The sequence below is a fragment of the Gopherus flavomarginatus genome, chromosome 10, assembly GCF_025201925.1.
Source record: "Gopherus flavomarginatus isolate rGopFla2 chromosome 10, rGopFla2.mat.asm, whole genome shotgun sequence".
NCBI lineage: Eukaryota > Metazoa > Chordata > Testudines > Testudinidae > Gopherus > Gopherus flavomarginatus.
Genome location: NC_066626.1, coordinates 56771422 through 56789778, shown reverse-complemented (window position 1 = coordinate 56789778; position 18357 = coordinate 56771422). Strand labels below are relative to the sequence as shown.

Below are 18357 nucleotides of genomic sequence, written 5' to 3'. Positions count from 1 at the left end.
TTGATACAGATCCAAGTAAAAAAAAAACAAACTTTTTAAAGTACTCAAGTACCGAACCAACAATAGCCAGTATTATGCTATGTATTTTGTCAGGTCATTTTTTTTTAAATCATGCATTAGATTTTTAAGGAAGTTTTTAATGTCACAATCAGGAGCTCACTGTGAATGTTATCTTTAAACAGTTATTTGTAGAAACCACAGAATACACTCAATTTTACATATAATATGCACTTAATCTCTGGGAACAATAACATTATTTATAAACAAGACCTAGATCACCATATTCTAAGCAGGGAGGGGGAAGAAGGGTAATAGCAACATTATTCATGCATAACATACCACTCAATACTGTTCTGCTTGCTGTTTTTCGCTCTTATTCCTAGGGTTTCATGATAGCCATAAGAATCCCTGCTTTAATGCGTTATTGGTACTAGTAGGGCAACTTGCTCGTTTTGTTTATAAAACTACTCATGCACCCATTTTCTTGATCTGGATTTTCATTTTGCTTTCACCTTCAGTGCAGGGATACATTATCTTAAATGTACATCAAGTGATCATGGCTAAAGAGATATGAACAAAACCAGTCATATTTTACTGCAAAAACTTGTATTGCTCTCTGAAGTTTAAACCCCAACACTGGCAAAAATAGGAGGAACAGCATGGATGATATAAGGATCAGTTATTCAAGATTCAATGCAGAAGTCATACCTAGCTACGGACATACGTCAGTATGAGCCTTGCATCCTGCATGCATGATCCTTGAACTTCTGCTGGTATGGGCCCTGGTGGCCATGCTGTTTGGGGGCTCCTTTGGTGTTGCTAGTGCACTTTGTGTTTGCAAGTGATGTAGGTGAATCACAAAGCCTGAAACTGAATGAGATATTTATTTTCATAGAAATTCCCACAGGTGTGAATATTGTACTAACTGTATTTTCTGATTATTTTTTTCTTTTTTAAACAGCATAGTACAGTATCACACTGATAAGGATGTTCATGGTAAAAGTGTTTTTATAATTGGTGAAATAAACAAACTTTGGTGAGCTGTTCTTATACATAAGACTTGTGTTTTGCAGGGCATTTTAACTTGTGTGTGTTCCACTTATAGTACAGTAAAATATAGATGTGTAAGTTAAAATGCTTGAGCCAGACTCATGAATGAGGATAAAAATGAATAAGAACTAAGCTAGTGAAAATATTCTGGCATTACTTACTAGCAGAAGTAGTGACCGTTGTCCCTCTTTTTACTTGCAGCATGTGTGGTAGTGTATATGTACATGTATGGTCTATTCCAGTGGTTCACCCTGTATTTTGGCTTGTGAAGAAAAGTCAGTCCCTTGGCTCACTTCCAACTTGTCGGCTTTGCCTGTCTATTTAAATGATTGCTGTATAACTGCCACAGGACTGATGGATTAGCCAGTTTTTGGCTTTACTGGAAATCCAAGCCCTGCATTTTTTTAGTTTGTATTAGCTACTAGGACGTTTTTATATCACATGATGCATGACTACTCTTTGTACACCTATTACTACATGTACCTTAGCATTTCAGAAGAAACTGTGTCTGAATTGTTGGCGTTCCTGAACTAGCACTGTCATTCATGGTGACATTCTGAAACTATAAATCAGGATTGAAATTCACCACTTTATATCTATTTGAAATAGCAAAATTCATGTAGCTTTTAAAGAGTCTTGGAATTCCAGCTAAAATGTAAGCAGAAACAGAAGTGAGTATTTCTTGTTCATACTAGGTTTCAACAGCATTGCTGATTATAGTTTAACAAGTGGGATTACCAGTTGGACTGATCTTTTTCCAATTTCTCTTAACTTCTAATGCATTTGTTTTTATTAGGAACATCTGGTACAAAATGCAAAAAGCTATATGCAGGTTTATGGGCAAAATGATACAAGTAGCATCCTTGATGGAACATCATTTACCTCAGAGATTCAACCAGCAGTACTTTTTTTTTTTTTTTTTTAAAGCAGTCTCAGTTCATATATTATTTGTTACCTCTCAAGATATTGGTAAGCAATTGTTTTAGCTTTACTCTCTGTATTTGTCTGTTTGGGGCACAGGTTGTTGTACTACTGTCAGATTATACTTGCTATTTTTCTGCAAGTATCAAAAACAAAAACCCCAGCCCAGGATAAAAGTAATTGATTGATTGTTAAATATTGTACAAATAAAAATGTATGCTCTTTCTGCCCCTACCCCAAAAGTTAAATAAAAAAAGTGACTACTGTATGACTTGCATATGCCTTTTTTCAACTTTTCATATCTTCTCTAGGAAAAAATAAATCTACGTAATATTTTGTGCTGACACTTCACCTTCAGAAACTTTGCTGCTTGAAAAGGTTAAAAAAGAAGGAAAACCTCTTCTCCCCCACATCCCCCTTTTTTTGCAACATTTACAGCATTACAGTGGAGAAGTGGAGCAGAGACAGACCCTTATCACTAGCATTTCTGACATAAAAAGTGATCATTCCCCTGCATTAGTTACCATCCTTTCCTGACAGGAAGGTCAAGGGAGAATTGTGAAGTGAATTCTATCAGGATATTTGTTAACCAGACTGCTGCAGAAGACTGCTAGGCATTTTTTTTCCCCATGAGTAAGAGCTGAGTTTCAGAACTGAACCCAAATGTTGTATACAAGTGAAGAGCACAAGTCCTAGCATGCTAGGTCAGCAGAAAGTAGGTAATACCTTTAACTACAGTTGCTTTTAATATTCTTTGATATCCCTTTCTATCGACAAATTTGGGTTTTACTGCCCCTCCCTAGCTAGGCAGCAACAACAAAATAGCACCAAAGAAGTGTTCGTTTGCTTGATCCCTGTGGATTTGTTTGGAGAGACAACTTCTGGTATGGCACTCCTGCGTCAGCCTCAGCCACAGGAAAAACTGCTAGAAAAGGTAAGTGTCTTATGTACCACTAGTCCAGGGGTTGGCAACCTTTGAGAAGTGGTGTGCTGAGGCTTCATTTATTCACTCTAATTTAAGGTTCCGCGTGCCAGTAATACATTTTAATATTTTTAGAAAGTTATATATTATAGACTTATAGAGACTAACATATTGTTATACATAAAGCAAATAAGGTTTTTAAAATGTTTAAGCAGCTTAATTTAAAATTAAATTAAAATGCAGAGCCCCCTGGACCAGTGGCCAGGACCTGGGCAGCTCAGTGCCACTGAAAATCAGCTCGCGTGCTGCATTTGGCACATGTGCCATAGGTTGCCTACCCCTGCACTAGTCTATTGTTTATCACCATTTCCCTTCTCTGGCAACTTCATGTGAAGGCCAGGTGCACCAGCTCTTTTGCTTTTATCAGATTATTCCTACTCCTACTTGGTAGAAAACTGCAGAGCTGGTAACTTGTAGGAGTGATGGTGTACTACAGCCAGTGGTGGAGCAGCCCTGTGATTATGATACTGGAAAGAGTTGCATCTTCCTTTCTGAAAGTACTATCTCCTGTAACTTCCATAGCTATTCTTTAGAAAGGCATTCAGCCTACAGAGAAATTGAAGCTCATTATAAGGGAATAACCACTCCTTACTTACAAACTTTCAGTTTGAACAACAGTTATCCATTCTAACTGAAGTTAAATCATCGTTCTGGTAGTTACTGGAGTATTCTTGCCATCTATAAACCAAGTAAACTGTCTCCAGCCTCCTAATTATAGGTTTAAAGAGTATGGCTCTGTTTAGTAATGTGAGTTGGGATAGGAGTCAAAGGTATTATGTAAATTTTGTGTGCATGGTTGCACGCTTGTTGTAATTAGAGCCAAACAGAACACTGTACATGTCACCTTGTCTGAAAATGCCAAATGTGAGATCAAATCAAGCCCCAAATCTCATTGATTTTGCACTTAGTCTTAAATCTAGCACTGAATGTCTTCCTCCTCCCTTCCCCTCCCCCCCAATGCTTGGGGCTTTTTGAGGTGAATTCCAGTGTCATTCCAGCAATAGACCAGTGGGAACTGTTTATACCCAAATGGATAAGAGAGTCAAAAGGTAAAGATTCTTTGACTTTTTTTCCTTTGGAAGGTGCAGGTTACCTTCATCTAAGGCAGGCCTGCACAACTGGTAAAGCAGCCAGGGCCACATTACTCCAAAGAAAACAGCTGAGGGCTGAAACTCCGCCCCCCTGGCCCAGCAGAAACACTCCAGCCCTGCAGAAACAAACCCTCCTTTCCCTGTGCTGCCCCACCAAAACAGCTGTGGGCCAAAAAGGAAGGTTGGGGGTGGGGAGGTGCTACTTGATTTTAAATCAACCAGGGGCTCCCATCTGAAGAGCTGGCTGGGAGCCCTCAGGGTCAAATTAAAGGGCTCAGGGCTCCAGTGGCTGCGGGAACCCAGAGCTTTGTGGGGCTGGGGCAGGGATTTAAAGGGCCCAGAGCTCCTGCTGCTGAGGGGAGCCCGAGCCCTTTAAATCCCAGCCCCAGCACATCCGCTGGAGCCACTGCCAGGATTCAAGGGCTCTGGGCTGCCCGTGGCGGCAGGGAGCCCTGAGCCCTTTAAATCTCAGCCACGGCTGAGAATCTCTGCAGGCAGCTCAGAGCCCTTTGAATCCTGGTCGGGGCTGGGATTCAAAGGGCTCTGGGCTACCTCCAGCTGTGGGGAGCCCAGAGTCTTTGAATCCAGGCCACAGCTGGCAGGGCCGGCTTTAGGAAATGCAGGGCCCAATTCGAACATTTTCAGCTGGGCCCTGACAGGGATGACTGAAAGGAGAAAAAAAAAAATAAAAAAAAAAAAGCCTTTCATTTCTTAGCAACCGGTTCCCTATAAAAAGTTCTGCCGCAGTATGTATTTTTTGTACCAATAGGGTTACCATACATCCGTATTTTCCTCCTGGATGGCGATTTAAGATCCAAAAAGCCTGACGTGTCTGGGAAAGTACAGATGTATGTTAACCCTACCTAAAGTTCTTTTTTAAAAAGATGTGTCTGAACTAGAAATGAGCTCCACCACTCCCTGAGGGTGTGCTAGGGTGCACGTGTGGGTCCCAGCTGCTCCCTGCCCACCTCATTGAAGGTGTGCAGGGTTACTTCCCTGGAAACTACAGGGCACCAGTGGACATAAAGGTGGCTGGAGTTAGGGTCTGGCTGCAGGCTGGGCAAGGGGTGTGGGGCAGGCTGGAGACGGCCTGTGGGATGGGCTGGCTGGCTTGAGGCAGGGCCATGGGGGGTGCAGCATGGGTTGGCAGGTCTGGAGAAAAAGGAGTGTAGGACTGGCTGGCTTCAGGCAGGGGGGGTGTGGCAGGGGTTGGCTGGAGATGGGTTGGTGCAGGGCTGAAGGCAAGGCGGGGTGAGGGGCTGGCTGCTGACAGGAACTGGTGCAGGCAGGGCAGGAGATGCGGCAGGGGTTGGCTGCAGGCAACTGGTGCAGGTACAAGGGCTACAGCCCATCCTGTATGGTGAGTGTCCCCTCCTCCTGCCTCTCCCACCAGGGCAGCAGCAGCAGCAGCCCAGGGCTCAGGAGCTATTTAAAGGGCCTGGGGCTCCCCTGCTTCCACTGCACCAGCCCTGTAAATAGCCAAGGGAGCCCTGGGGAAGTGGTGGGGCTCCAGGGGCTAGTTAAAGGATCAGGGCAGCAAAGCCACCTAGAGACCCCCCCCCCCCCCAAAAAAAAAAAAACTAGCCCTGGGCTCTGGGGGCTATTTAAAGAGCCCGCAAGCTCCCCTGCTTCTACTGCCCCAGCCCTGTAAATAGCCGAAGGAGCCCTGGGGAAGTGGTGTGGCTTCAGTGACTATTTAAAGACCGGGGTGGCTGTCATAAACAGATAGCTAAGACTTAATGTCTCTTTCACCTATAAAGGGTTAACAAACAGTGACCTGCAAACACCTGACCAGAGGACCAATCAGGAGACAAAATACTTTCAAATCTCATGGAGGGAAGCCTTTGTTTGTGGGTTTTGGGTTTGGGTTTGGCTTTGGCTTTGTTCTCTCTGGGTCCTGGATGGGGCTAGAGGTGCAGCCAGGTTTCTGCCAATCTCCCTGCTACAGTCTTTTATCTATTCAAAATTGTAAATAATAAAAAAATTAACATTGACTGCCTTTTTTTTCTTACTTGTGTACTTGCTGGAAGCAGCTTAAATTATGTTTCTGCTGGAGAAAGTTTTTCTATTGTTTATAAGTTGAAAGACCCTGTAACTGTTTGTTTACCATCTAAAGTGCAGAGATAAACCTTTTACTTTTTTTCTCAAGTTTTGATTGCAAGACCTGTTTGATTTTTTTTTCTCCTAGTTAAGGTTCAAGGGAATTGGTAGGGAGAAGGGAAGGATAAATTTTCTTTGTGTTATATTCATGCAGCTTGTATTGCCTCTGGGTGAGGGGGAAGGTAACACTCCTCTCGGTGTGGTGATTCAAGAAGTCGAATCAGGCGATCTCCTAGGGTTCCCGGGGGGGAAAGGGAATGGTTTATTTCCCTTTGTTGTGAGATGCAAGGAATCTGGGTCTTAGGGTCCCCTGGAAAGGGGTTGTGGGAATCAGAGGGTATCAAGCCCTAAAAATTCCTGATTGGTAACAGTGCTACAAAATCTAAGCTGGTAATTAAGCTTAGAGAACTTTATGCTAGTACCCATATCCTGGACACTAAGGTCCAGATTTGGGAATTATACTTGACAGTGGCAGAGGCAGCTGGAGCCTCCGCCCTTTAAATTGCCCCCAGGGCCCCCTGCTACTCCAGGGCTCTGGGAGTATTTAAAGGGCCTGGGGTTCCCCTTCTACTGCCCCAGCCCTTTAAATAGCTATGGGAACCCTGGGGAAGTGGTGGCTCTGGTGGCTATTTAAAGGGCCGGGGCAGTACAAGTGATGGGAGCCCTGGACTTTTTAAATAGCCCCCACTGCCCTACCCCAGGGCTCCAGCAGTGGTGCTCTGGTGGCAATTTAAAGGGCCTGGGAGCCACAGACCTTTTAAATTGCCCCCTGGGGAAGCTGGGCCACCTTGCTACAGTGCACTGGTTTTTGCTGGTACACTGTACGGGGGCTTGGGCATGTGACCCTCTTAGGGGCAGGCTGATTCAGGGGAATTGGTTGAATTGGCCTAAAGCCAGCCCTGGCAGCTGAGATTTAAAGGGCTCCAGGCTCTCTGCAGTTGCGGGCAGCCCAGAGCCCTATGAATCCCAGCTGTGGCTGAGATTTAAATGGCTCTGGGCTCCCCACTGCTGCAGGCAGCTCAGACGTTTGAATCCCTCCGCAGGCTGCACAGTGAGCCTCTGTGGGCTGCATGTTGTGCAGGCCTGATCTTAGGCTTCCATGCCTCTCAGCTCCGATTCCTTCTTACACCTGATTCCCAGTTGAAAATTTCCAAAGCTGAACATATTGAAATGACATAACTGTGAAGGGATTTCAGGGGTCTCCGCAAGATCCAAGCCCTTCCACTGTAGCAGCACTGCTATTGTACACACATTAGGTTTTATTGGAAAAAAAAACAAGCCCCTGAACTCTTTCCTAGCAAGCCTTGTGTGTCAAATACACATCATCCAGTCCCCTTCTTTAAAACACTGCTTTCCGCATGCTATTTTTAAAATGTGGCGCATTTTATTTGTCAAAGGTAAGCTCCAGCATAGCACTGGGGAGCGGAGGCCTTGCAGCCCTCTTCCCCCACAGACTGAGCCATGAGATTGCACCTGACCCTGCACCAGTGAAAGGGCTGGGTCTGCCCCAGAAACATGGGACCCTAACCCTCCATGCCAGGCATACCAGCAGGTGTAGGGGTATCTGGATGTACAAGGAGTTGGCCAGGGGTTCTAGATGCAGGGGGGGAGAAGAAGGATTGAGGTGGCACTGGTTCAACCACAGACTCTGGGTGCCTGTAGATCCTTGAGCTGTATAGAATCTCTACTTTTCTTTAAGTTGATGGCCCTTAGTAGCAGCTGGCATGAGTCCTTTTGCAAGAATTATCACTCTCTATTATGAGATTTGCCAGAATTTATAAACTAGCCAGCTACTGGCCTGTACACTGGAAGGAGTAACAATTCTTCAGATAATGGCCTTATCTTCTAGCTAGAATTAGCAATCACAAGCAATAGCTGTAAGTCAGTCATACACCATGGTCATAATGCAGTGCTGGACAAGGGATATAAGGAATACTATTTCCATTACCATCCTTTCTCTGGAGTTTTTAAATTGAAATGTTGTGGTTTTGTGTAATCTCTGGCAGTAGCAGGTGTGTGAGATAAATACAGAATCACCTTTAACAGATTTGTTTGAAACTAGACTTCACCATCCCTGTTTTTTATATTAAGTAAGAGTATGACTGGGTATGCACTCCTAACATTAATGGGAGCTCTTGTGGATTGGTACTTGAAACAACTGACTATCTGACCAACAAGCAGCTTGCTTCTCTGGAAGGTAGAGAGCTGATTTTATCCATCATTTCCATTTTTCACTAACAGCCTGGCACCAAAGTTTTCTTAAGTTCAGGTCAAATCACCTTATTTTTCTACTTCAATGGAAAGGAAGACAGTCCGTCCTAGCCTGTGATTCCCTCTGAAAAGTCCTTTTACATCTGAGAAATTCCATCAATCTGTCCCTCTTAAGCACGAGAATCACAGTAATAGGATGTACAGTAACTTAGATTGAGCTGATAAAGGGATTTAAAATATATTTTAGGGAATACAAACTTCAAATTTTATTCAACTCAAAATTAGGATTAACATAAGTCAAAACTGGTGGGTTTCTTTCCTGTAGTTTACCCAAGAATCCTGCTCAGTGCTAGCCAAACATCTGAACAACAGATTCCTAAAGAGAACTTAAATCTAGCTGAACTATGGCAGTGACTAGGGAAGTGTTTTTAATTGAAGACTGGAAAGAGGGTTTTAGTTTGAATGGTGTTTAGAGTCCCTGAACTAATTACCAAGGCACTGTAATCATTCATTGTTTGTTGTTAATATCATGGAACACTTCAGGAAAGCACACCATGTGTAAAAAACATGCTCTAACTTCAAGTAAATGATTCAGTATTCCACTGAAATTATGTGGAGTACAGCCACTTTATTGTATTCCAACTTAATATGGTTTTATAAGGTTCAGAAAGTTCACAACCAACTCAATGAGGATGTTGCCCACTGTTTCACATCTGTTGGGCAGTTTGGGTAGACCTGCAAAGCATCCATTATCTGATTATTGTCCAAAAGTAGCTTCATTAGTAGATATTCTCTCTGAGCACGCACAGGCAGTCCTTCTATTGGTTTTATTAACTCTAGTTGTAGCAAGTGTTCAAAAGCCTAAAAAGAAAGAAACAAACAGTTAAACATTTTCCAGACTACAACCATTCTGAATAGCCCACATATTACGGAAGTATCAACAACTATAGACAAATACAGTTGCTTATACTCATTTCAGTTACTCAGTTTTTGCAAGAACCAGGGATTTAAGTTTTCTGGGCTTGATATACTAAGTGGGATTTTTCAAAAAGTCTGAACAAGATACACTAAGGGTATTCTAGAAAGTTCAGTGTTTCCATTAAGTTTTATACACACAACTCACTGGTTGAATGGATTTCATTAAAACTTGACTCTTTCCAGATCTCCAAAGGATCAGTACAAGCTTGAAAAAAGTGGTTTACTAGTTTTGAACAGGTCACTTTTGCACTACCTCATCACAGTAAGTACAGTATCTAGCCTTTGGTCAATGTTTGAAGAATCATTTAGTATCTTACTTATAGCTATGAACTTGGTTAAACTGAACAAAAAAATCAATACAAAGCTTGTGTAAGACTGAATAGTGAGCTGTTAGTTGCTGGAGCTCACCTGGAAGTGGAGAATTGAAAAGGGTGGTCCATCTTGAACTCTAGGCCATGAATAGTATTTAAATTATAAAATGTAATGAAAAGTTCAAATGTATCTGTCAAACTTAAAACAACCCAAGCCAGACTGATAATTTACAGTATTAAAAATTAAACTAATATCTGGTTTATTAAAGGCACACAATGTATCATTAAACTTAACATAATACAAATTGCTTAATTTCTAGAGACTTTCACATAACTCATTAAGAAAGGAGATTCTATGCTTATAAGTTGAACTCTGCATTGCCTGACCTGTTTGATTTCTCAGACTTGAATGGCAACATCTAGATTTATCAGCTGATATAGACTACATAGGTGGTAGAGATGCCATTCAGTTTGGGACAGTTATATTTCCCCAAGAGTAGCAGCAAGTGGATGAATCAACTGTGAAGGTTATCCCACATAAGTAATCTATTCACCACAATGTACAGTCTTGGAGCACTGCACTACAGTCTCAGATCAAATACATTTAATCGTAATGGGGTAATGAATATAAAACACTTCAGTCAAGAGCTGCACCCTTATGGAAAAGGAAAAATTTTGTATTACATGTACATCCTTTCTGCCAAGGACTATGGTCCACAGATCTGTTATGAGGGCTCTTCACGCTACTTGCACTTTTCCAGGCACAGCCATACCTCTGTCACTGGCACAAAAGGGTGTGGCCACACTTGAAGGCCAAGTCAGTGAGAATTTGAGGAAGCAAAAGGAATCAGCACAGTTTTTCCACCATGCTGCATTTTTGTGAAGGTGAGCAGGGGACCACAAACTGAAGATGAAAGGCTAGAGTCTCATACAACTCAAAAGAAAGGCCAGGGAAAACGATGGCAGCATGACTCCTTCAGGGATTGAAGTGAGCAGCAGCTTTTTGGGTGTTTTTTTCCCCTGTTCTGGTAACAGAGAGGCCTGGATCTGCTAGAACAGACAAACTGGCAGGGTCTTCAGCAGCTGCCACACCCTTTTCTGCTAGTGACTGATAGGTGCAGTTATGATGAAGACTCACTGACAGACCCCTACACATTAGTTCAAGACAGAAAAGGGAGTTTCAGCTCTTTACTGATATTAAGCTACTTTGAGCCTTCTTGGTTTGAGAGATATTGGAACTTAAAACCTGTTACTGATTCAGGACTAAATACTAACCATCCTGCAATTTGTATCAGAGTAATTGGGGGCAGCAAAAAACCCCTCCATGCCACAACAGGCAACTCTTTAGAAGTCTGCCAGGAACCAGAATATTGTCTCTAAATGTTTCAATTACAGAACCTTTTCAATTATTTCCACTGTCTAAATTCAATCAATACCAAACTTATTCCTTAATACATGACAACAGGTGCTCGTGTTCACCTGTTAAACTCCTTAAAAATAAAGTCCATTTTGGTAAGGTATGTAATGCTTCTGTTTCAGTAAGTCAGATATTAGCACCCTCAAAATTTTGCCATTATATTTAACCATGGATAGTGAGATATAGCAGGTGGCAGTACAAGTACCACACAAGTGTGTGTTTCATTATAAGAGACTTTTCTGATCTTTTCATTATAGAATGTCAGGGTTGGAAGGGACCTCAGGAAGTTATCTAGTCCAACCCCCTGCTCAAAGGGGGACCAATCCCCAGACAGATTTTTGCTCCAGAATCTGTAAATGGCCCCCCTCAAGAACTGAACTCACAACCCTGGCTTTAGCAGGTCAATGCTCAAACCACTGAGCTATCCTATCACTTCACATAGCAAAATCCCTTACATCTTTAGCTATGGAAGAGAAACATTTTTAAAAATAGTTCCTAGAAAACTACCTCAAGTACAGATCAGTATTTAGGTATGCAAGGAAACAAACTAAGGGTTTACCTTCATAACAACAGGTTTCTCAAAGTTGTACATTGAATGTGCTTTCCGTTGTATGAACTTCTGAAATTCTGTACCAAGGAAAACATTACTTGAGTAACAGTAAAGTGATATTTATAGATTTTAAAAAAGTTTGATACTTTCATCTCACCATTATAGACCATTTGAAAATTAAATGGTTCTCCTTCATAAACATCATTTAAATGTTTCATAGCTATAATTAGGCAGATTTCCAGCACAGACAAACCTATATGGAGAAAAGGAAGATATTTAGAACTACCTTTCACATATATATGTGCATGGTTCTAGGCACATTAAAAATCCAAGCATATTTACAATATAGTATTACTTTATTTATAGAAGCACATCAACAATTCAAAATTGTTACATAAATGTAAGAGTTGAACAAAAGCTGTGCAAGCTGACTAGATTAAACTTCCTGCTTTTGTTAAATGTGAATAGAATAGGTCTTTGAAAATAAACTGACTCACTTTTTTTGATATTATTTCAAGTCTGACTGGGTTGCTTCGTTTTGATTCTGATTACTTGATATAGTCAGCTTTATACAAGATTGGGGGAAAATAGAAAAAAACCCTCTCCCCTCACTTTTGCCCCAGTGAAACTAAGGGTAGGTCTACACAGCTGAGATTAAAGCACTGCCATGGCAATGCTTTAACATGGTTGTTTAGTTGCAGCTCCAGCACTGTAATAAAACCACCTCCACGAGGGGTATAGCAGCTACCAGCGCTATCTACACTGCCACTTTAAGTGCTGAAACTTGCATTGCTCAGGGCGGTGTTTTTTCACAACCCTGAGCAAAAGGTTTCAGCACAGACAAGGCCTCACACTTGTATGCTATCAAATGTAGAATGTAGTGCTATAGGAGTTAAATTTCAATCCTTCTGAAAGGCAGACAAATGAGCTGACCCTGGATGCCTGTTGTACTGCTTTAATAGCTCAGGAAGTTTAGGAAAAGCTTTAAGATACCAAACAAGAGGCCTTCGATCTTAAAGCCCATGGGAGGAGAAATATTGCAACTTAAGATAAATTGTGTCTAATGGTCAAGTTAATCATTCCTTTGATAAGTATATCACTGCCTCCCAATTATATTAATAAATCACTAGGCAATTACTACACTGACACATTTACCTTGGTGTATATAGTATAGTTGTGGCCACAGCAGTCCCAGCATATTAGAGAGAGACAAGGTGGGTGAGAACGTCTTATTGGACCAATGTCTGTTAGTGAGACAAGCTTTCAAGCTTCATGGAACTGAAGAACAGCACTGTGTGGCTCAAAACCTTCTGACCACCAGAGTGGTCCAATAAAAGACATTACCTTACTCACCTTGTCTCTCTACCTTTGCCTTAGTAATAATTTTACCAGTGGGACATTTCTCAACTTATATTTGTACATTTTCTGGGCTACTTCAGCTCAGCTCAGCTCCTTAGAAACAAGGTAACTTCTGACTGCTATTTGATATTTGCAGTTCCCCATCTTATAAACAGGTATCTGTATTAAGATACATCACCACTAGTAGTATCTCTCATGGAAGTCTCAGAAGGGAAGCCAAGGCCAAGAATTCATGTTGGGTTTATATAAACATGTATCTTTCCTTGTCAGAGACCAGTAAATAGACAAGCATATTAAAAAACAAACTTCTCACCCATAAACCAAATAGAAATGAGCCTTACAGTGTGCTCCCTGAAAGTTAAAAAAAAAAAAAAAAACACAAAACCCAGAGTGTCAGGCTACTAGGGACAAGTGAATGCTAGAGCTATGGCCAAGGTATTTTTAGCTTAAGTATTCTCAACTTAGGTAAAAACAGAGAAAGTCAATCTTTTGGATATCCATGTCCTAAAGTTTGTGTGTTTTAGAGCAATAATCAATGCCTTGAATTGTGCTTCTGGAACTGAACTGTCTTGTTTCTGATACATCTGTAATATTCACTATACTCAGGGAAATATAGGAGCACCTGCCTTCTGCTGTGGCTGAAGTTTTGAGTAGTCCTTAGGTATATCTGCAAGAGCAGCTCACTGCAGTAATCCAATGGAGGTGTCCAAGGCATAGATTTTTTACAGTGCCCGCAACAGAGAAGCACTTTGGATCCTCAACTGTTTCTGTATGTTCAGTATCTCAAACAGACTTAGGTCACCAACTTTGGTAGCAAAAGTTCAGCACATGCCATGTTGCTGCCCTGTCCCCCCTAGCCCAAGGGACAAGCATCAACTCTCTGTTCAAGCTGATTCCTTAGTGCAGCACTAGCAGCTGTTTTATTTAAAGGAAGCCTCAACCAGCTCATTCATTTAAACCCATTTTGTTTAGACATTGGAAGAGTATAGAGTAGACTAAAGAAAGGGAGAGAACTTCCTATCATCAACATACTAATGGCACTACATCTCAAGCCATCACTCTTCCCTACTGGTCTGACAATGAGTGATAAAACAGAATTGCAACTTGTGTCCTAGGAAACTGCTCCTCTGCCTCAAGGGTTATCACCTAACACTAACCTGGCTCTTTTTACAGAGAACATTACTTTTTGCTCCAGCCATGAGGGAAGGCAGATGATCAAGGCAAGGAGCCTTCTGTCGTCCAGGCTTTTTTTTTTCCACCCCTGTAGATAGGGTTCTGTCTCCCATGCCCTAACTACAGCACCTTTGACAAGTCCTACATTCTCAATTAAAATTAAAAAAAGAAAGAGTTCACTCATCTCCAAAGACCAGGAGTGAAAGATCTGGTATGAAAGCATAGAGTACTTATACCAACCAACACTAAGAGGAGAGAACCAAAGACACTTCATTGTTTCAAAAGTAAGGAACAGGATGTAATGGGAAAGCTGGGGGGCGGGGGGAGAGCCTACCCAGAGGCAGAGATGTTCCCTTTAGTGCAGCCCTGGTGGAGGACTTGTGAGGAGGAAGATACTGTTTCTTGAACTGTATTTGTCCAGTGCAAGAGGGGAATTTAAGGGCCACCACCATAGCATCTTCAGGGCTTCAATATTCACAAATTATTAAAGTACAAAATACTGCTATTTACCATGTACAATGTTTGCTTTTGAGTCCATTCTGCACAATTTGCTTGCTTCAAGAAGATCTGATCCAGTCATAAATGGGTGAGATACTGTTATGCTGCTTAAAGCAAGCATCTGAAAGTAAAGCAAGAGAAATATCTTATTGAAATATTGATTACTGGATACATTCCATACTCATGACAGTCTCATGTGAAAGTGGATGCGCTTCCTAGACTAATCAATTGGAAGCATTAAAGTTGATAGGTGCATTACTTTACAATGGAAGTTACAAGACTAAAGGCAGCTAATAATCTGGCAGTTACTGCTAGGAAGTTCATTAATACATCTCTGCTCAGCTTGAATTATTTGTTCCGAAGACAAGACTGGAGGAAGAAAAACCTTAGATCTGGGTGACACCACAGCCAAGCCACATTTAGATTCCAAATGCAACATGACAATAAAACACTAATGGCTCACAAATTGATGCAATGAATGGCTGAAACACAAATTTCAATGAAGAATTGGCCTTAAGTGATACTCCTAATGAATTAGCTTTAGCTTGATCTTCAAGTGACTATGGGCTTGTCTACACTTAGATTTTATAGCACTCTAACTTGCTGGCTCAGGGGTGTGAAAAAATCACCACCGAGCACAGCAAGTCTCAGTGCTTTAAAGTGCTAGTGTAGACAGGCTCTAAGCACTAAGAGCCAATCCTCTCATGGATGTGGATTACCAGGAGCACTGGGGAGCTCCTTCCCAGCACTTGCACACGATCAGTCTCACTTCAAAGTGCTGCTGCGGGAGCATTCCCGCAGCAGCGCTTTGAAGTTTCCAGTGTAGATGTACCCTATTCTACTAAGAAAAAGCTACTATGAACATTTCGAGATACTACTTTTGTATACTGGGAGGAGCAACTTGCCCAATGCACTTATAGAAAATGAAAGTTAGCTGACCCTGTGGAGCACAGAGACAAGGTTCCCCAATAAATTTATATCTCCCCTGCAAGATAAAGTTATATTACAGTTTATATATAAATGTTTTTGTGGGCAGAATCCACTTATCAGTTTAGAAGACATGCCAGAATTTTTAGAATGTAGTATAGAACACGTAACACTAATTTTAAAACATTCAGAGTACACTAGACTGATAGGCTTCAGTTACCAGCCCTAGAAAAAGTAACATTAAGAGGACATTTGAGATTAAGAATACAATGCAAATAGAAATTACTTTGTTTCAGACCAGACTGGTATCCCATACCATCACTGTACATTTGTTTTGATTTCAGAATGACAGTAGATGTACTTACTGACAGGCATGGTACATGGCAGCAGTCAGATTTACCTTCACTTCTATTTTATATAGACATGCATCTGAGGAAGTGGGTATTCACCCACGAAAGCTCATGCTCCAAAACGTCTGTTAGTCTATAAGGTGCCACAGGATTCTTTGCTGCTTTTACAGATCCAGACTAACACGGCTACCCCTCTGATACCTTCTATTTTATAGACATTCACAAGGCAAGTATTTAAGAAAACTGCTGATAACCTACTCTTAAACACAGCCAAGCAATGTTCTTCAATGGAACAAATATAATTTTAATTCTTTAAATCTTCTGCATATTAAGATGGCGGAGGGAGGAAACAGGCACATTAACAGAAGATTAAATCTCAGCCACAGCAGAGATTTACTTTGTAAAATTATAACAAACATTTGCAGTTTTCTGGCCTGTTGTGTGAGCTATGGCTTTTATTGCTGTCTCCCACTCTTGTGGGTCCATCTGAAGGAATGCCTGGTTTCTACCCCATTCAGTTAAGTGATAATCAAGAATATTCTACTGAATGTTATTGTTCAATCCCATATATTTCAGGTTTTGTCCCAGTGCAAGAGTACAGCATGGTGCTCTAAGCAAAGATAACTGTAACAGTCCTTTGCTCCTATCCTCTCTGGTAGCCGCTATATTCAGTGGCAGGAAGAAGGAACCAGAACTATCATTCAAGGTATACAGGCATCAGTGCTTCTTTCCTGCCAGTTGAAGGACTGAGTTAGAAAAAAATCAGAGTGAGAAACAGCTAAGATTTCACAAATGACAACCTTAAGGTGAAGTGGGAAACGCATAGAATAGAAAGAAGGCTATAAGGTAACTATTAGCCGAAGTGTTTTGTGAGCCCCTTTTCACTTATCCTACATTTATACCAGTGGAATTAGTGAGCATTATATCTACAGAGAAGGGCTTAACTAGAGTGGAGTTTGGAGCACTGAATGACTGCACTGCAATTCTGCTATATATAAATTTAGTAAATAATCACAGATGAAGGCATACAGAGACAGCCCCATGACTCCTTTGCAGCTGGAAGATACTTAAGTCCTCCAAACTCCTGAGGTGGTCATGAGGGAATGGGTCTTTGACATTATAAGCATCTAGGGTACATTCCCAAATTCAGTCATTTACTGTAGCCTTACAAACTGCTTTGCTGCTGTTGAAGTACTCAACTTCTCTGAATTACTGAGTAAGCAAGACAAAGCTTCAGGGCCTGTTCCACATTAAGGGAATATAAATTCCATTGAAGGGAACTGAAAAGTTCTTCACATAATTAAATAAAAATTTCTGAATTAAACTTAAATAAAATGCAGGGGTAAGTAAAAATGTGCTGATACAGGAAAAAAATCAAGGTAGAAAGGTAACTAGCAAGGTCACCTCTGATTCTTTGCACTGAAGTCAACAAAATTAAAAACTAGTAACTTGAGAGAAAGCAACCTCAGGGATACTTCTCCCACAGGTTCAAATGGAGACAACTACATTCAAACTTAAAGGAAAGTCCCATTAAGGAGAAACTGGGCTATGCTTAGGATGCTGTAATGAGATTAACAGCCAAAATCTGTATTCTAACCACCTCCTATTGCCAAAGAGTAAACTCAGGGCTCACCTTCAGCCCCTTTTCTAAGCCAAACAAGACATTCAGGACATGCTAGAGAGAACAATTCAGCACCTCAGCCTTTTTATTTTGACTAACTGGTAAAGGTATGACATGAGCACAGCCTTCCCCTTAGAGTGGAAACCACTTAGCCTCCAGGCCACAAAAGCTAGATGTTCCAAGCTGCAGAAGATGCTTTGGCCTCAGGATAACAGGTCAAGTTTCCAGGGGAATATCAATAGAGGACAGTAGCAGAGATCACGGTGTTGGAGACTCAGAAGCAATAGATGCAGAGAAATTCTCAGCATGGTCCTGTTTAATTGTTCTTAGGGTATATACCAGGGAGGAAGCAGCTCAATTCTCTGTTCCTATCCCCTGAGAAAGTCTCTTTTCTCAAAGCAGTCGGGTTAAGTTCCTGTAGTGAAATCTGTGCAGTCTACCCTTGCCTGTTGACACAGCAAACCAGAACATAAAACAGTTGTTCAAAAGTGGTACCAAGCTCAATATGGCTAAGCAAACAACACTTGGAGATTTGGTTATTGAGGAGGGCAAGTTTACCAGGTTGACAAACTGCTCAAGTGAACTCTACAGCCTGATAGGATGACAGCATGTATAATGCAGAGAAACTTAGCTCCCTGGTGTCCAAAGGGAAGAGCATCACAGAAAGGATTCCTGGTTGCAATGTGCACCGAGTTCCTCAGGTAATAGTATGCACCATCTCTGTAAAATAAAGTTCTGCAGGGGCATAAGCAGAGTCTGACCCAGTGTGCCAAATCCACTCAGAATGCAGTGATTTGTCTGCTGAAAAGATTTGTCAT

At 41.5% G+C, this 18357-nt stretch overlaps 1 protein-coding gene across 7 annotated transcripts in view; it reads right to left on the bottom strand.

The window, feature by feature from the left end:
- Nucleotides 1-8963: 8963 nt before the first annotated feature.
- Nucleotides 8964-18357, bottom strand: part of ORC4 (origin recognition complex subunit 4) — a 58583-nt gene continuing 49189 nt past the window's right edge. For 5 of the 7 annotated variants that reach the window (XM_050969303.1, XM_050969302.1, XM_050969306.1 and 2 more), the window contains 4 exons: nt 14654-14762; nt 11769-11864; nt 11621-11688; nt 8964-9216 (listed from right to left, as the gene is read on the bottom strand). In XM_050969303.1, coding sequence (XP_050825260.1) covers nt 9028-9216; nt 11621-11688; nt 11769-11864; nt 14654-14762 — 462 coding nt within the window. In that variant the 3' untranslated portion in view covers nt 8964-9027. Of the gene's footprint in view, nt 9217-9741; nt 9782-11620; nt 11689-11768; nt 11865-14653; nt 14763-18357 lie in introns of all 7 variants that reach the window. The other 2 variants (XM_050969304.1, XM_050969308.1) reach the window with 2 other exon arrangements.